The 18,910-nt window shown below is 42.1% G+C and overlaps 1 protein-coding gene across 4 annotated transcripts in view; it reads left to right on the top strand.

Moving 5' to 3' along the window:
- Positions 1-316: 316 nt before the first annotated feature.
- LOC144721030 (eukaryotic translation initiation factor 4B-like) overlaps positions 317-18,910 on the top strand; it is a 30,106-nt gene continuing 11,512 nt past the window's right edge. The window contains exons 1-10 of one of the 4 annotated variants that reach the window (XM_078598326.1): positions 317-438; positions 4,519-4,653; positions 5,132-5,340; positions 9,098-9,214; positions 9,365-9,419; positions 9,600-9,755; positions 10,188-10,643; positions 11,438-11,657; positions 12,907-12,983; positions 18,585-18,750. In XM_078598326.1, the coding sequence (XP_078454452.1) occupies positions 426-438; positions 4,519-4,653; positions 5,132-5,340; positions 9,098-9,214; positions 9,365-9,419; positions 9,600-9,755; positions 10,188-10,643; positions 11,438-11,657; positions 12,907-12,983; positions 18,585-18,750 (1,604 nt within the window). In that variant the 5' untranslated portion in view covers positions 317-425. Of the gene's footprint in view, positions 514-4,518; positions 4,654-5,131; positions 5,341-9,097; positions 9,215-9,364; positions 9,420-9,599; positions 9,756-10,187; positions 10,644-11,437; positions 11,658-12,906; positions 12,984-18,584; positions 18,751-18,910 lie in introns of all 4 variants that reach the window. The other 3 variants (XM_078598324.1, XM_078598325.1, XM_078598327.1) reach the window with 3 other exon arrangements.

Below are 18,910 nucleotides of genomic sequence, written 5' to 3' on the forward strand. Positions count from 1 at the left end.
ATCATCGGCCCTTCCGCCAGCAGTGGCCGTCAACAGGCAATTGCAGGGCTGCACCTTTACCCTACGGCAATGCCTCCTAATCCAGAGAATACGGGACGCGAGATCCTCGGCATTTCCGCCAGCAGTGGCCGTGAGCAGGCAATTGCAGGGCTGCACCTTCACCCTACGGGAGTGCCTCCTAATCCAGAGAATACGGGACGCGGGCACCTCCCATTGACGCGGATGGGGATCCTCCTCTTCCGGTGGCAACCGGACTCCCAATAAAAGCCCGCGGTAGGCCATGACGTCACCCGTCACGTGCTCACGCCCCGCCCACACCCCCCCCGAGCTCCTCCTCCCCCCCCACCCCAACCGCGCGCGCGCATCACTCGGTCCCGGGAGCCGCCCGACGTCCGATTGGCTCCTCGTCCTCACGTGACTTCGGAATGGCCGCTGCAGGTGGGGAAGGCTGCGGTGTGTAACGGCAACCGCGCAGTTCTTGTGATGAGAGAGAGAGAAACAACCACCGGGGCGGTGTGTGGGCTTCATTGTCTGCGAGCGTTCGTGTTACCGCTCGCGATGTCGTTTTTTTTGGGGAGGGGGAGGGGAGAGTTGCGTCAAGACTTTTAAATGTCGCGAGTCCGCTCGGGCATTTATCGCGTCGGCTTCTTTTTCCTTCCCTCGCCCTTCGCTGCCTCAAACCTCTTCCACCCCCCCGCCACCCCCCTCCATTCTCTGTGAACGCGAACGAACGCCGCGTTAACCCGCCCGCCCGCGCGATCGTATTCCGTAGCGCGGATAAGACGCCGTCGCCGCGGATCCGCGCTCGTGATTGGTTCCTCGCCGCGCTCCCGCTCACCCGATTGGCTGCGCGCCCCCTCGCCGTGAGCGGCGGCAACCAATGGGATGGCGCGGTCGCCGATGCGCTGCGGGGAATGTAATGGCTCGGCCGCACAGGCCCCAGGCCTCACCCACATGGTCTCTCGTTCCCTCCCCCGCCCGCCCGCCTGCCCCATGGTTCCCGTGCGTGGCTAAAGGCCCTCGGTAGACACGGAGCAGAAATAACGAGGAGGGAAGGGTGGTGATGGTAGTGGCGACCCGCTGCAGTCCCCGGGAATGATTTCGGGGCTGCAAGCTGCTCGCAGGATGTCCCTACAGCGACCGCTAGTTTAGAGGGCCTAGACGCATGGCCCCCCTATGGTGGACGCGTGTTCACTGCAGCAAGTAGCAAGCTGGTCTTTGGGGCGTATGCATTAGGTTTAAACGTCTATTGTTGTAGCTCACGATATGTTTTGTATCGTGCGTGTCAACGTCGATGTTTGTACTGTGAAAGGACAAGTCAAACTCTGAGTACATACCAGATGGTACAAAGGGTGAATTGAGTGGGCTTCACGACCCACAGTTGAGCGTCATGTTTATACAATGAGACTAGATTTCCCGACGGTATTTTTCGTGAATCAGCCCATGAGCCTTCTGGACCTACGTTTTTAGCATTTATTAATCCTGATTAAATTTTACGCACTGGACTATACACGTTGACTCATGAGTGCTGGTTGAGTGTGCTTCCAAGCATTCAACCTCCGTGTTTTGCGCGCTTGTCTGCGTTTGTTTCATTTTGCAATACGTTTCTGATTATATTGACTTTAAAATGGGCTTGGGCAGGACTCCTTGAGAAGGGATTATGGCCAGTGATCGAAACCTACGACGGAGTGGCGAGCGTAAGATCTCGATTGAGTTTTGCATTTCTGGATAGTAATGCCACGTGGTCGTGGATGCGTGCTTCCAGCAGTGGCTAGATCATGGTTTAACATGAAGACCGTTCATATTAACCCCATACACTTGATATTGACCAGCATCCTAAACATAACGAGCCAAAGTGAAAAAAATATGAATAATTGTCCAGTGGACGTCTCATTTTCCTTCTACCTCATGAATAGCCTTATAATTGCACATTTTTTAAATCCACCGCAGGTCCATACATTTGTAAGTACCTGTATATTTGCAATATATGTAACTCAGTCGTGTACGACAATCCTAACCAGCACTATGGGGATGCGCATTTTTCTGTGTACTGAGGGAAGCCTCATTACGAATGGAGCCTTCAAAATTTGGACCATGACAGCACACAATTACATAATCTTTGCGAATTTTGTTTCAGGAAGGAGCTTTATAGCTAATCAGATTCCAATATAAATACATTCTGATTGACATACACTGAAGCAGACAATGTCCATATGTTGGTTTATATTCCTGCAGTAATAACCAGGACAGTCGCTGAATTCAAACTGTGAACCCTCTGGAGCATGTGTGAAACGTACTACTCCCCTAGGCCATGTTACCATCCCATTATGGCTGCTGATCATTAATTTTAAACAGGATAAGAACAAAGTATGTTTTTTATTAAAGTTTATGCCGTTGTCCAAGCTCTTGCAAACAAAGCCAAATAACAAAAAACATTTAACAAAAATTGAAGTGCCACTAACATTTCATGAAGTACAAAAATACACATTTAAATTGGAGTGGATACAATTAATCATCGTGACAAGATAGTAAAAAAACTGGATTGGTGAAATATGCATTAACATAAATGCAGAAAACATTAACCTTCTGATATTTTCTGACATGGTCATAACATTCAGTGGGAATTAACTGGAGGAAATTTTGGAAAAAAATTAATTGAAACAAAGGCTGAATCAAAGGTCATTTACACTAAGTTCGCTAAACAATTGGAAATACAGTATCTGCCGTAGAGACAACCTAGGACAGATTTGTGGATACAAAGTAAAATGGTGAAATCAAGAGATGAGCAGCTTGTGCATTTGAAAAGTTGCACTAGATAGTCAAAAGTAACATGTCTAAAATTCACGTTTTTAATAATTGTGTACCATTTGATATGGCATGGCTTCGAACATAGTAATTGACAAAACTATTTGGATGAAATGTGCATACAAGCATAGAGGTCGGCATTCTTGGAATTCTACTGAGACAGGAACACATGTATGAGGGAACATGAACAGGTTAATGCCATTCAAACTTTAGTGGGCTTGAACGTTAAATTTCGTAAGAAGAATATGGCTTGTGGTCAATAAAAGTGATGTAGTGGCAGCTAAGGAATTGAATGCATTCAAGACGGTTTCAATTGAGGAGATGGAGTGATATAAAATCTAGTGTGCAGGTGTGAGTGGACTATTACATGGCAGGCTTATAAGAGATGGTGCTGGCTTGGGGAGGTTTTCATTCAGCAATGGGTTGCTTTATGAATGATGAATTTAGACACGAGCTGTTAGGGTTGCTCCTTAGTGCAGCGGTTGGTGGTTTTTGCTATGTATCCGGCCACCGGAGTTGGATTTCTGGCCACGGCTATCATGAGTAGTGAGTGATAGCTCAACGTGGTCGATGGCTCCCCCTCTTTTATCAACTCATAATAACCAACGTGGTGAAGTATGGTCAGTCGATCCTCATGACTGGCGAAGGGTGAAGGTCTTCATCCAGCAGTGGTATAAAGGACTGGCCATAATCACTTGTTATATACGAGTCATCCCCATTATTACGCCCAGATGCTACCATATATTACGTATTGCTTTCATTTTGGAATTTGTTATTTAAGAACATTGTGCCAAATAAAATTTCAAAAATCGGCGTGATGCAGGGATGTCTAATCGCCATCATTGTTCACGTGTTCCCATGGGTTTAAATTATTATTTCAATGCTTAGCTTCCCAAACTATCCATTATGTTGTAAATTGGTTGTAACCCTCAATTCAATGGAGAGCTCGAACATGGTTCACCTTGCCACATTCCTCCATTCAAATGCAGGAATTGCATATTATGCATATGATAGAGGAAACAGTCAAATCTGGTTCATGGTGGGACAAAGATGACTTTAGAGAATTGTTATAGATAAGATTAACAATTAGGGGTTGTTTTTTACTAGTGAGATTGCACAATGTTTGTTTGAGTGTGAAAAACTCACCCAGGGTTTGCACAATATTAGCTCAAAATTTTAAGTCAAAAGAAAATATCAAGGAGCTGTCTGTAGGGTAAATAGTAAATATTTTATTTGGTAAAATTAGCACACTGACCATGTGTTGTTCCCTGACGGCATACTGTCCTGGGATTCACAATAAAAATGTACAATAATTTTTGGGTCATATTTAGAATTTTTTATAAATAGCTCTGCTTTATTTTTGTGTGTTGTTTGTTGTCCTTCCCCTGTACCTTCAATTAGTACTTATCTAGTATGATGCGAAAGAAGTTCAACAGTGTTAATAGTATTGAATGTAGATCTATCCATTTACAACTAACCTTTTTGTAAATGGTGTTTGAACGGGGTGAAAGACTTGATGAATATTGCATACAATACATTGTATATTTAAATTCACACGGGATAGCTTATTCTATCCATTACCATAACATGTTTTTGGTATTGCATGACATTTCTGACAATACATTATTGTATGTGTGGTCCTTGCTGTAAGAAACCCTTAGTTTATTTGTGTATTGCTGGAATCTAATTGTACACACCTGTGGCACCTTTTAGGCAAGAAAAAGCTGAAGACCAAGGGTAAGACGGTGAGTCTCAATGACTTCCTGGCAGAGGGGGGCGCACCAGCCCCTGCCATGGTCAGGGCTCCCGTCAGCTGGGCTGATGCCACCGAGGACTATGAAACAGATGGTGAGTGTTTTCTTCCACACTGCATTGAATATGTACAGTTGCGACATTTCCTTTTGCATGATTTTATAATGTATTTGTAGCTGAAAATGTTTGGTGACAAAATGGCAATTAATACTTTCTCAACTCGAACAGCAAGGATTTTAGCTCTGACATTATTTGCTTATAAAAAAGTATTTTGCGGTGCATAGTACTCGCAGTGATGCAGATCCGGTCCGGTAGCTGCCTGCTGACACTGCAGCTGGTTGTTGGATGCAAACGTACAGGGAGAAACTCCACAGTTAACGTAACTGGCATTATGTTGTTGGAATATTAACATATTACATTCAGACTACTAAAATAACAAAAGGAGCAGCAGCAACTGTATTCAATAAACATTTAAGAACTGAAACTAATAACCACAGAATTAAAAAAATGACCAACTCCACCGTTTGTACTGGTGCAAATTAACACTTTGTATTTTAATGACGGTGATCCTCAGATTCCCCGGTGTGGCCCTCTGGGGACAACTCTCCAAATCGGCGGCCTGTAATTGACCGCTCCCAGCTCCCCACGGCTCCACGTGCTGCCCGCGGGGCTGGAATTGATACTAGCCGACTGCCCAGCAAACCACCGTACACCGCTTTCCTGGGAAACCTTCCATACGATGTCACGGAGGAGTCAATTTTTGACTTCTTCAAAGGACTCAAGGTATGAGCCTTAAACATGTGCTATTGGCTTTGCAGTACTAATTCTCATTTAGACCATCATGTGAACTCCGGTCATCCTCGCAGCAACTTTTGGATAGCCGTCAAACAAAGACGGCCACTGCATTGCGCACTTTCAGATGCGCTTCTGCGCCCGTCTGGGACGCTCTTCCGATATTAGGAAGCCACTGGTGCTATGCACTTTTAAACCTATATAGAAAACAAATTTCTTTAGAATTGCTTTTTGTGCTTAGTTTGTGCTTCCACTGCACCTCCGATTTAGTGCGAAAGAAGTTCAATTTTAATACATAATACGTGGGAGAGTGGTAAAAGACTCGGATTCATATTTATTGAAACTTACAATGTAGGAACTACCAAGATAATAAAATGTAATTAATACAGTAGTTTAAAGAATGGGATGTCTTACGAATGGTGGAAGGTTTTTTCTTGCCATGTGGTTGGTGGCTGAAGTGATCTTGTCTCATTTAATCATGTGCACGGAGTACTTTACATGACTGGTAAATTAAATGAATGCATGCTTTCCTGTGGAAGAATATAAAAAGTGCATGTCTTTTGGTTACATGTCAGAACCACCCCATTTCTGTTGGCTTTTTAAAAGCCACACTGCATTATTTTCAGCACTATTCTGAGCACTTCACATTTATTTCAACCTTGTCATGTTTTAACACTAAAGCTTTTACTGAAATGGTTTTTCTGTCCTTGGAATGTCAATAAAAATGAGTACTTGTAAGTACATAGCAAGGAACTTTTGATCATGTACTTAATACGCTAACACATGGGTCAGCAACCAAAACAATATCGAGCAATTTTTTTGAAGCGTGTAAAAAAACTCAATATTTCAGAAACCGCAATGTACGTGAATACGAGATGGTCCTTTTTAAATAACATCATGAAGCAGTCCTTAAAAAGCCGCATGCGGTCCCGGAGCCGCAGGTTGCCGACCCCTGCCCTAACAATAAAGTGGAGAGAACAAAAAATAAACTTCTCAAATGCTGTGCACATTGGGGAACGAAGCGACATGTCTCGGACCGTGTTCGTGAACATAAGGCAGATTTGAAACACGGTAGGACCAATGCTTCTACCGTTGCTGATCATTATTTTAATGCGGCTGGCTCACACGAAATGTATTTCTTGAAGACGAAGGTACTTTGCAAACCCACTGGCTATCAACAAAGATTCGTTCATGAAGCCATCCATATATACAGACATAGACACAATTTCCACCGAGAAGATAGGGACGTTATCAACCAGTTCTAGTAATAAATGGTTGTAATGTTTCCATTTTAGACCTGGCAGCCCTTCAATTGGTGGAAGCCCACCACCAGGACCATCACTGCCCACTACTACCATCACCACTAGCAGTCGCACTTTATTGGTGGAAGCCCACCACCTGTAGTGGGTAATGAGGGATCATTACCCACTACTACCATCACGTCTAGCAGCAACCTCCACTGTCAAAAACATTAACAGCTGCCCCGCCGATGCTGCTACAACTGAGCTACGCCCATGTTAAACCTTTACCTGGCAGCCCTTTAATTGGTGGAAACCCACCACCAACGCCGCCGTTGTCCATCACTTACATTAACATTAGCTTCCCTGCTCATGCTGCTGACACTTGGGCTACGCCCATTTTAAACCTTTATTAACAGTTTTCCTTTAGAGGCTAATCCCCTTTTACTGATGACGACCGCTTGTCTTGCGATCGAAACATCATGGTTGTTATTTTTTCATTTTTATTCACTTTATTATTTTTTTTCTATCTCCGTGACTTTACTGAAAGATCTAACCCAAAAACCTCTTATGGATGATATTGGTCACTAAAGCGTACGTGTTAAACTTTACCGAAAGAACCAAAGAATATACATTCATAAAGGAAGTTGGAAAAATATTTTCAGTATTTGAATGCTGGGTGAAAAAGCACAATATCAATAATCATATGAATGAAGAAGCAACTTTTTTGGAGGAGATGCACTAATATTCAGACATTTTGAAGCACTTGCATAAACTATTTAAATATAACGCCTTGTTTACTTTTATTGTTTCAACAAACAGGTTTTGACTTTTCATTGTAAAGCACATTTAAATATTTTAGATTTTGCATTATTTTAAAGTATATATTTTTTACCAAAACCTGTGTTACACGTATTCTTAATTCACCTTTATTTTAGTGGCAGAATGCTTTTTATCCACAAGGTGGCGGTTGAGGGTCGTCCTTTGTTGAATATTTACTTTTTCGTGACTTAAAGCTTTTCGTGACTGTAGAAATTAATATTCTTTGGGTTTTTCGGTAAAGCCACGTAGATAGAAAAATAATAAAAATGTCACGACGTTTCGATCGCAACACAAGCAATCATCATCACGTGAAAAAATATAGCGGGCGAGCTACTGAGGCAGGATGTTATAAAGGTTTGAGATGGGTGTAGCCCAAGGGTCATAAGCAAAGTGGGAAGGGCTATAAATGAAATTTGCATGTAAATGTTAGATTGTAGAGCTGAGCTACCTCCACGACGGCGAAGCTGTGGAGGTGGCCATTGTATTGTGAGAGATTAGCATGTTCATGTAAGAAAAACGAAAACCACTGAGGAAAACGAGCAACGTTGGCTGTGTTAGTGAGACAATATGATTTACTTTTTCCACAAACAGCCCACCTTCACGAAAAACATTATTTTAAGCGTTAGCTTTGATCAACAAGTTCATGCATGTATTTATCAAGGTAAATTCCAAACAAATGTCTTATCTCGTGTAAATTGGCACCAAGTTCAGTGTGGAATAAAAAAAAATATGCAAGTACAATTCTGTTGAGTAAGAGACATGGTATGATATCGTGTGAAATTGCAGATACTCTATGACAGGCTTGGTGAATAATGACTTCCCTGTAATATATTTCTGATCGATGTATTGCACCTATTGATTATTTTGGAATTTAAATTTAGTTGTCAACTCAACATAACAAGCAGTGAATGTTAAGAGCATTTTTTCAGCATTAGCATTCCATTTGCTGGGTGCATTGTCTGTAGATTTGCTTCTCATGGAACATGGTTGGAAAACATGTTTGATAAATATAAAGCACAGGAGATATTTACATAAACAGGGCAGCAGGGTGACCAAGTGGTTATTACATTTTCTTCAGGGTGTAGGGTTTCTTAATTCAAATTCAGTGTCATACCTCTGATTATACACTGCAGAAATCATTTGTAAACAAGCACATTGCCTGGTAGTTTCTATTCACATTTAATATCAATCTACATTTACCACAAAGGACCATTGTGACAGTCAAATCTGTTTAATTACATTAACTTGCTCTAAATTAAGAGTTTGTGTCTTCATGATTGCTGGCCATGCACAGCTGTTACGGAACTATGCTAAGCATATTTTCGCTGGTCAAAACTGCTGCAAAAACGAGGGTCTGGATTGCCTACAGTACATTTTAGTTCATGATTTGTTTTATAAACTGGCTCTGACCTTGCATATTTAACCAGCCAAACCTCCACTTATGATTTTCATATGCAAAATGCAGTCATTTCATGTAGATGAAAATATGAATTACATCTGAAATGTGCGTTTTTATATTTATTAAAGATGACTATGCTGTCCCGTTATGTTTTGGAATGCGTGACACTTGTTTGTCTAGACAATAAACGTTCATTGTTACCATTGAAAGATACCCTTTTGTGCTTTTGGGTATTTAAGAAAGCCTGTGTAATACTTTGTCTAATACATGTAATTCCTCTCCACTGCAGATCAGTTCTGTCCGACTGCCACGAGATGCGCTCAACCCTGATCGGCTGAAGGGGTTTGGATATGCTGAGTTTGATGATATAGATTCACTTCTTTCTGGACTGGCTCTCAATGAGGAGGTGTGTGCAACTGCAAACACATTTTTTTTAATTTTATTCCTGAAATTACAAATGGAGTTGCATTTTGCCCTCCACATGCTGCATGCTTATATTTGCCTATTTTTACCAATACATGACTTTTTAAACTCGCATCACTGTTTTCTTTTACAGAGTTTACTCAATAGGAAAATTCGCGTGGATTTGGCAGATCATGTACAGGATAAAGGTACGAAGCATTCAATCTGGTGAACAGCGGAAAAAGACAAGCCTCCTTACACGCCTTCTATCCATTTTTTGCACCAATATCTGGACCTGCTGTTTATTGTGATATGGTATTTGCAGGTTACTGGGGCTTTGATAGCCCAATAGACGGAAGCAGTAACCCTGGCATTTGTTTTATGTCCAGATCGTGAAGAGAGATCAGGATTTGGTGGAGGACGTGACCGCGACAGAGACTGGGCACGGGACTCTGGCAAAACAGACTCATCCGACTGGCGTGTGAAGACGCCTGGCGAGGAGGAGGAAGCAGGCCCACGCAGAGGCCGTGACAGCTACTCGGAATGTATGAGCAATTCCATCCCCCCCACAATCCTTGTGTATTCGACTGGACATCTGTGAAAAAGAGCTTTATCATCATCGGATTCCTCCAGTACAAATACATAATCTGATTCGTAAAGTCTCAAAACTCTTTCTCTCTGGTTTCTACTTGTCCTAAACTTGTCGATTGATAGCTCAACTTGAGGTTACCAACACAGATTTATATTATAGTTACATTACAAACACATTTGTAATTAAGAGCCACGATTTACAACATGAAATATACTTTGTGTGTTTTTTTTAAGCCACCTGCATTTGTAAGAAGAGTGCAGCTTTTTGGCATTGTGCTTAACCCCAATTTTAGGAGATTAGTCTCTAATTAAACGTAAAAACGTTGTGACATTTTAGTGAAATGTATGTCTCATGGTTACAATGTGGGCTTTGCGCTGCTTCTCAGGGGGCCGAGATGAGCGACGGGGAGGCGAACGGGGCGGCGATCGAGGCGGCGATCGAGGTGGTGACCGAGGCGGTGACCGAGGCGGTGACCGAGGCGGTGACCGAGGCGGTGACCGAGGCGGTGACCGAGGTGGTGACCGGGAAGGTGGAGCTTTCGGGCCTCGACGAAACTACGATCGTCCTTCGGACAGTGCCAGCTGGGGCTTCGATAGGGAGTCGCGCGATAAAGGTGGCGGCGGCGGCAGTGGCGGCGGTGCCTTTGATGGTCCTCGAGACAGAGGCAGTGACCGAGATGGCCCCCCCAGAGACCGGGGCTTTGACCGCGATAGAGGCTTTGATCGAGATGGCCCTCCCAGGGAGCGCAGGGGCTTTGGCTTTGGCGGCCGAGACAGCTCTGGGGACAGGCGCAATGAAGATCGCTATGAGCGCAAGGACGAAGAAAGACGGGGAGATTCAGGTAGAGGCACATCCGCAAACACACAACACCTGATAATTTTTCCTTTAAATCGGTTACGTGCTTGCAAAACTTTTGTTTTTGGAGTGAATAAGGGACTTTCAGAAATGTGGAGATGAGGAAGGAGGCAAGAGTGTTACCCATGTTGGCCGAAATATAATTTAATTTATGACTGGGACATGTCGTAAGAGAAGCGGGAAACCCCACATTGGAAGAACATTTATGAACATGTTTGCACCAGGGTGAAGACTGAAGGGATGGTCTAGAGAGGGTTCGCTACTGTGAGCCAGCATATTAAGGACTCTGGAGTTGGTGTGGAAATTGAGCAGGATAGCAATGAGGGAATATAAAGGAGCAGACAGAAGAGCAATTGAGGGAATGTAATCAGTACTTCATAACTGATAATGCATCTAAACATAAGATGTCCCCATTACATGTTTCACAATATATCAATTTGTGTTTTGTTTCATGTCAGTGCCCTTTGGAGAATTAACCGGAATAAAATGCCAGCTCGTCTACTTATTGAATAATTTCCAAGGCTAGACCCCATTGGGCTGAGTTTGGGCCTAGCCTCTTTGCCAAAACCCCCTTGTATAATGGTGGTGAAGGTTCTAGTTTGGCAGAAAGAATTGTCATTTGTTGTTGTGGCCATCTAACAATGGTTATTACCACATTGTTGAAGTGGTGACGACTACGCTGTGTTTGTTATTTGTGGCAGTGCGGGGGGTCGATTGAGACCGTGTTGATGCTCTTGGCATGCGATGTTGACATTTGGTCTCGGCGGAAATGTATCGCAGGGCCTGTCCAGCGCCCCAGGCTGGTGTTGCAGCCACGCACAGCACCCAAGGAAGAGGTGACGAAGGCCCCGGCTGCAGCCGGCTCGAGTGAACCCGTCAGCCGAGCGGCTTCCATCTTTGGGGCGGCACGTCCCGTGGACACAACAGCTCGTGAGCGCGAGGTGGAGGCCAAACTTCTGCGTGAGCAGGAGCGGGGAGATCGCCCACGCGGTGCTGACAGGTGAGGAATGGCGGTGGCGGGTTCTGCTCGTTCTATTTTTTGGCTCCACACCAAACACATTCCAATTGTGGCATTTGGAGGCTGTGAATAGCCCATTCTTGGCAATGCTGCGCACTCACTTAAGTGCTCGTTGCATTGGAGAATGAACTCGTAAGACACCGCAGAAGTACTTCTTGTGTGACATAAACTTAATACCCATGAAGGCTTTGGCTGAATCTTATTAAACTTTTAGGAGGGTCCTGCATGGATGTTTGGTAATTTCTTTATTTTTCCTGTCGAGTATAGAGATAGGCTTTCTTTGGAATGCTGGGCATTGCACCTCCATGCTTTGCAGAGTCTTAAGTCATCACGTTTATCATTCATTTATGTAATACGGATAAAAACCAGACACCTATATGAGGTTGTATTAAATGAAATGGCAAATACTCTATTTTGTGAAATCATTGGTGACTAGGCTGAGAATTAACTCACTGCACTTGAATCACTTTGATTTACAGAGGTGAGATGCACTATTTTTTTTGCTCGGGTTCAGTTTAACAATGTTTTTTATTTGTATTTGAAATTCATCATATCCATGTGGTAATGGTATAATATTTATTCCCCTTACAGTTTGAACAACAAAAATACTCATTTGAATGGAGCCGGTGGTGGTGGTGGTTGTTGCCAGAGTGGTGTGTGTGTGTATGCAATGAGTTGAGCAAGCAGTTGAGTACTCGTCTGATCTTGCTGTGGAATCGATCAGTAAAGGTCACCTGTGCACTGATTGGAAACCAGTCAAGGAGATGTAAATGAGAGAGGCCTTCATCTCTCCACCCACGTGTGGGCGTGCATTGGCGAGTGGTCCTGAATAATAATCTGGAATCGCCATGGTAATGAAAGGCTGTTTTAAGTTCTGCCGTGGGCTGCATGGATTTTATGTTTATATAGCCGTAGTATGCATTATAGAAAGTCTAACTGTATATTTGTTGACTTTGGCAGATTACTGTATTCCTATCTGTCCTTGTTCCCATCTTCCTATTTAATGGCTCTAACGTTATGAGGCTTATTGATTGTATAATTGCATTACCATGTTCTCTTGCTGTTGTGCGGCTTAGCTTCAGTAGAAATTGAAATATCTGCAGTGATGAGATTTGACCATTCATGCAATCGTTTGTTATTTATTTTAATAGTAACTTCTCGCCACCAGATAAATGTGAGCATTATTAATCCTCAAAAGAAAAAAAAAAATCACTGCATGTGTCTATTGCAGGCAGTCGAGTTGGCACACTGACCGGGAGGAGAGGTCTGAACCCAGACCAAGAGAAGAAGAAAGAAGAGAAGGTGACGGTAACAAACAAAACTTTACACACCGACATCAGTCTGTGGCGCGCATGCTTTTGTTGAGGTTAAAGACCGAGTGGCGTCTCTGCCTGCAAAAAATGCTGTGATTCTATTGGCGCCCTGCCCCACCTCCCCCGTGGGTTTGCCTTTGGTACATTTTACCTGCGGGTGGAAAAAAAAAATTGCTTGTCTGCAAGATGGATTGACTGTGCTTTTGCCCAGTCACTTAACATCACCGACAGCAATGGTAAAATAATGGATAAGCCAAAATGTCAAACTCTTAGGTCTCGAGGTGTTGCGTCTTCTGCATGAGCACATGCATGCCTCAGGACATGATCATGGTGTTCCTCCTGTGGTTAGGTGGGGTTCTTGTCTACATGGCAGAAGAGAGATAAAGTCCATAATCTTACCTGCAATGACAACTGTAACCTCACTCGTGCATCGGCTATATTTTATGGGCTTTTTTTGTAGAGTAGTTGATGACATCACAGATGATGTCTGAAATGGAGCTTTAAAATCACTGCATGGTAGATTTGGTGAATCAAATAAATTATTCTGGCATTCCTGCGACAATCTTCGTTGGTTTTTTACATAAGCACGCCGACATCCAATGACGGTTCTTTTTCACTGCCCATTTCTCTCAAGCTGTTGGCTTCTCTCTACCTTTAGTATTTAAAACTAAAATGGGTAGCATAATGTTTTAATTGTGTGTTTTTAAATTATCTTTCAATTGGCTTAACTGTGAATGAAGTGGAATGTGGTGGCACAGTGGTTAACGAATTGCACGATGAACTCGGCCGTGATACATGGCCTTGGCTAACATCAGTCGCATTTGGTATCTGACTTAGTCCTGCTGCCTCTTTGTTCACCAACAGCAAAGTGGGGTGTGGTCAGACAACCTCCATGAATGGTGCAGCATGGGGGAGGACTTCATCCAACAGTGGATTGACAAAATGCTGTAAAATGTTATTTTCAGCTCTGAATAACTTCCTAAATTATTGGGCCTGGGTAGAGCTTACTTTGGGATTACGAATATTTATTTTAAATGTAAAAATATGAGTTTAAAGGACAATCCTAATGAGTATGCACATTTTAACATGTATTAAGGACCTTGAAGCTTTACCAATTAGGAGCAGCACCAATTATGACTTGGAGACTTTAAAGAGGGGTGGTAAATATGTGCGTATCTGCAAAGAAAACTGGAGTGTAGATGACAAGGCTTGAAAACACATGACATAGTTTTTTAAATTTATCATTAACGCCGTGTTGGAACTTTAGTAATTGACCCAAAATTAAATGTGGTTATGTTTGGAACACTGCGCAAATTTAAATCAGTCTTACGAAATGTATGCCTCTCACATAGATGTTTGGTGCTGTAAATGTAATGATTTTTTCCATCCCATTGATCACTTGCTATTTGCACTGGTTATGAACAAGAGAAATAGATAGAGGAGAAAAAATGGTATCTTATTCACCAGTTTCTTGTTGCCCGAGTCTTACTACTTGAGTTTTCAGATATGCTGAAGGCAACTTGCCTTACAAAGCACATGGATGTTTAGAATTCCCACTACAAAATACCTCCCGACTCAATGGCCCCTGTCGCTGGGAATGCTTTGATCTAACCAGTTGTTGCAGCGATATGCGAGTGTGTGAACCGTCTAATCGTGAGCAACTGGTGAGAATTCCCGTTGCACTGTGCTAAGCTGCCACTCGAATGGGTGAGCTTATTAATGCAGCCGGTGTTTAAAGGTGCCCTAGTTTTAATTACTCACTTGCTGAAAATTACAATAGCAATTACATTTCATCACAGACAGGGAATTAAGATCATTGAATTATTGATTTGTGCTTTTTCCAATTCTGTTAATTGTAGTATTACTTGTGGAGGAAAAGGGCAAGGGTCTTTGATGGCAGAAAATGCCCTGAATTCTGTTGCCTTCATTACTGGAGCTTTGCTAATGGATACAATCTGGCAAGGATAATAAGGGCATTACTCGTAAGTCTCATTTGGAATATGTTACTGGGACTGGCATCCCAACTGCAAAATTGTTGGTGCTTTAGAAATGGTTAGTACAATTATACATTTTTATATCCAAATTAATTTTATTTCATTGTGATGACATTGCACAGGCAAGGATATTGGTGTGAAATTGGGTATTCATCAAAATACATTATTCCTAACTTGTAGTGTTACATTCGTGACTAAATATGGCATGACTTGATATCTTAGGTTCTAATCTGGACAATTACCATGATTATATTATTTCAAGTATAGTGATCTGATGGTTTCACCACAGGTATCATACATTGTCAATAAAACAATGTTATTAAATGTTTTTCACTTTTAATTCCCTCCATGAGAATACATTAATTTTATTTTATAGCCGTGCGACATCTTTTTTTAGCAATATATGTGCGAAAGTGCAGCACCTCTTCTGAATAATAGGTAATTTGAAGAGGATTCAAAAGTATTTCTGTTATTTCCTCTTCCGTGGACCATTCTCCATCTCATGAAAAGCAGAGTTGAAAGGAAATATCACTCCTGACTTAGAAAAGTAAACTCACAATTCAACTTATGCAAAAACTTACACAATTGATATTTTCAGCAACGTGCAGTAGAACTTCTTATGCCAGTGAGCACTTGTTTCTCTCCTGGCAATGGATATTCCAAATGCACAACTCAATTAAAAGGCTATACAAATCAGTGGCATCCTACGTTAATTAATTGCAATACTATACGTTGCTAAAAATAACACGTTTTGATTAGCACAATGTGTCAGAGAAGCCAAGTGTAGAAATAGCAAAGCAAAAGATGCATTGTGTTTTTTTTTATAGTTTTTCATTTCAAATATTTTGCCACATACCCAGCTGAGTGTTTTGTTTATTTTGGCCCAGGTGGCAGAATGGTGAAGGTGTTCCAAGTTTTTTTTTCTATACAGCAGTATTATATAATGATGGGATTATGGCATATCCACTGGATGATGCTCTGCTCATTCCTCAGCAAAGCAACCCAAGCTTTGAATTGAACAGCAAACACTCAAAGACCATTGCAAGTTGCGTTCTGTTTATGTACATCGTCACGGTTGTTGAAAATATGCCTGTTAATTGTGTAAACTGCTGCGTTGTACTAATTGTACTCCCTGTAACCAGAATGTCCTTTTATGTAGTATGTACATTGTAAAATGATTAATCTACATTCCATTGTCAGTCTACTGCTGGATGAAGGCATTTCCAAACCATGTCAGTTCATGGGGGTTGTTGGATAATACTAAACCATGTTTGCGAGTGCAGGTAGTTCGCTGTGGTTGATATATAACTGAATTTGGGTGATTGGGTTCATAACACAGTGCGCAAACCACTTTCCTACCACTGCTCCATCCCATTGTGTCTTGTCCATATATTATAAGGGGCCCTAAAAATCAGAGTGTAAACAGAGGGATGACTATGGGATCTTAAAAAAACATGTGCAGCATTAGCATTGTTATTCTGTTTTTGTGTGAATAGGATGAATGCAACAAATTGCACATGCTTTCATTTATCTTCACTACACAGTAGATGTTTGTTAGTTATATCCGTAAGCCATTATGTTGCTGCTCCAATTTCATATTTTGAAGAACGGAGATAATGAAGGCACTCTGTTTGGCTCTACCAGAACAAAAGGCATGATTGTGGTTATTATGTAAAAAAAATCAGTGGGTATTTGAGGAGCAAATGGGAGCCTTGCTTTTTCCCCTTAGCCAGTCTGGTTTTAAGCAGATTAAGAATGTTATCAGATTGGCTTAGAGGACACTGGTCTCTGTCATGGTGGCGCATCTTGTCAAAACTAAAGCTGTTATGTTTTTGTAAACCCTGCTGGGATACCAAATTAGCATGATTTTTGAAGATCGACCTTCCCTATCTATTGGTTTGGATGGAAAATACTTTAATGAGCAGTGCAGACCAGCAACAGTTATAGCGGAGGAGTGTCCAAGGAATTAACATTCCATAGAGTCTATTTTTACCAATAAATTGGAAAAAAAACTGAAAATTGCTTTTGATGACTTCTGAGAATTGGTACCATGTACCAAAATGTTTTCCCAATGCTGCTTTTCAATGTGAATGAGATTAAAAATGTTAACCCAATGCCATCTGATGCCCTAAAGCATTTTTGGCACGTCTCATTTTTTTTTCTTTACAAGGATGTTTTTTTGGTATGCTGTACTGGCCAAAACCTCCACTTTCATAAGACCAAGAAATCTGGGAGGTTCTTGTTGGCATTTGTTGGGCGAACATTAGCAGTCAGTGCTACACTGCCCTCTGGGCTGCAGCATTAGCTGTTCAGTGTAAAATACTTTTTTAGGTGTTTACGGTTTGTGTGTGTGTCCTCTTTGTACTGACGAGGTTGCTTCAGTAACTGGCTGGCTCGACCATTAAGTAAGAATGTCTGGGGTCCAGACGGTTCCTCCAATGCTCTGTTCTGTATTGTCAAGAAATATATTGTAAACAGACTAAGAATTTCCTTTAGACCTTCATTTTACACGAATTAAAATATAATTAAATTTAACCTGAATACTATGTTGTATTTTTAAAGTTTTGTTTGCGTTTCATGAAAACAGGCTGTCATGTTTGAGAGTAGCAATGCTGCTATATTAAAAGCATTAAAGCAAGTTCTGAACCACAGTCATTCCTTAATTAGCTGCTGTGAACACTGAATGGTAATGAATACTTCAGGGAGCCCCAATTAAAATGATGCGCTTGTTTGCTTTTTTCCTTTATAATGGGCAACTTCAAAGAACAGGTGAGATAGAGCATTTCTCATTCTTTATCCAGTTCCTTCATCTCCCTTGTGCGTCTGTCCATGGTGAAGCTTGAAAGCATCGCCAACCCAGACTTCTAAAGCACTGCAGAAAAAAATATCCAGCCAGTTCATTAAGGGAAGCCACCATTTCGTTTGGTGATTTTACTGCACTTAGAAATGAGCGCGGCCGAAACATGCAAATGTGCACACTTGTTTGGCGGACGTGATTAAATCCAGCGTGCATACGTTCTAACGACTGCACCCGTGCCCTTTAACTCGTGCTTACTAATCACATCCATATAAAATGTGACATTTCAAAAAATTATCTGGTCATCGCTATTGGTAAGCTGTGTTGAGCATTGTTGTTATTTTGTAAGTTTTCATTAAAATGTGTGAAGTGTCTTTCGATGAATAGCAGTGAGTAGCCTGACTTGCAGTTCCATGGAATTTTTTTTATTTTGTTTTGTTTGCCAAATTACTTATTGGGATAAAGAATAATAAGAAACAGGTGTGCATATATTTACGTCGAATGACGTAAAACGTGTACACAAGAACATTTGATAATCACTGGAGCCGCTTTCTCGAAGCAGTGTCCATTGCTATCATGCCTTTGTTTGATTATCCGAATGACCCAGCTGACTTTGATGCTTGCCAGCATGTGCAGTGCTAAGGAGTATTGTTCCATTTGTGGCACGGAGTTTGAATGTCCTTGTCTTTGGGTGGGAGTGCGCAAACAAAGCCCCCACTCCTGCTGCCTGCCTCTTTTGATGGGCTGGCGCTGAATTACATCAGCATGAAATGTGTGCTTATTGTGCCAACGCTTTGTGTTCCAGCTGATGACCGGGAGGACAGTGGAAGCGAGCCTAGGGAGGGCGGCCAGAGCGAACACGCTCGTGAAGTCACACCGCCAAAGACACAGGCAGCGCCTCCACCCAAGGAGAATGCCTGGGCTCGTGGTGCCAATCCTCTGCGTTCTCCGGGCTCTGATGGAGATTTCAGGTCCTGCCACACTGTCTTGTAGGCAATTATTACCATATTCTTCATGATCACGTTCACCAGAACACGCTTCTTCCTATTTGAGTTAGGCCTCCTTATATTTTACAAGCTTAAAATGTAAGTCTAACCTATACCGATTTAGTGTTTTATGTTAGCTATAAGC

The sequence above is a fragment of the Lampetra planeri genome, chromosome 10 (assembly GCF_965212315.1).
Source record: "Lampetra planeri chromosome 10, kcLamPlan1.2.h2, whole genome shotgun sequence".
NCBI classification, from domain to species: Eukaryota; Metazoa; Chordata; class Hyperoartia; order Petromyzontiformes; family Petromyzontidae; genus Lampetra; species Lampetra planeri.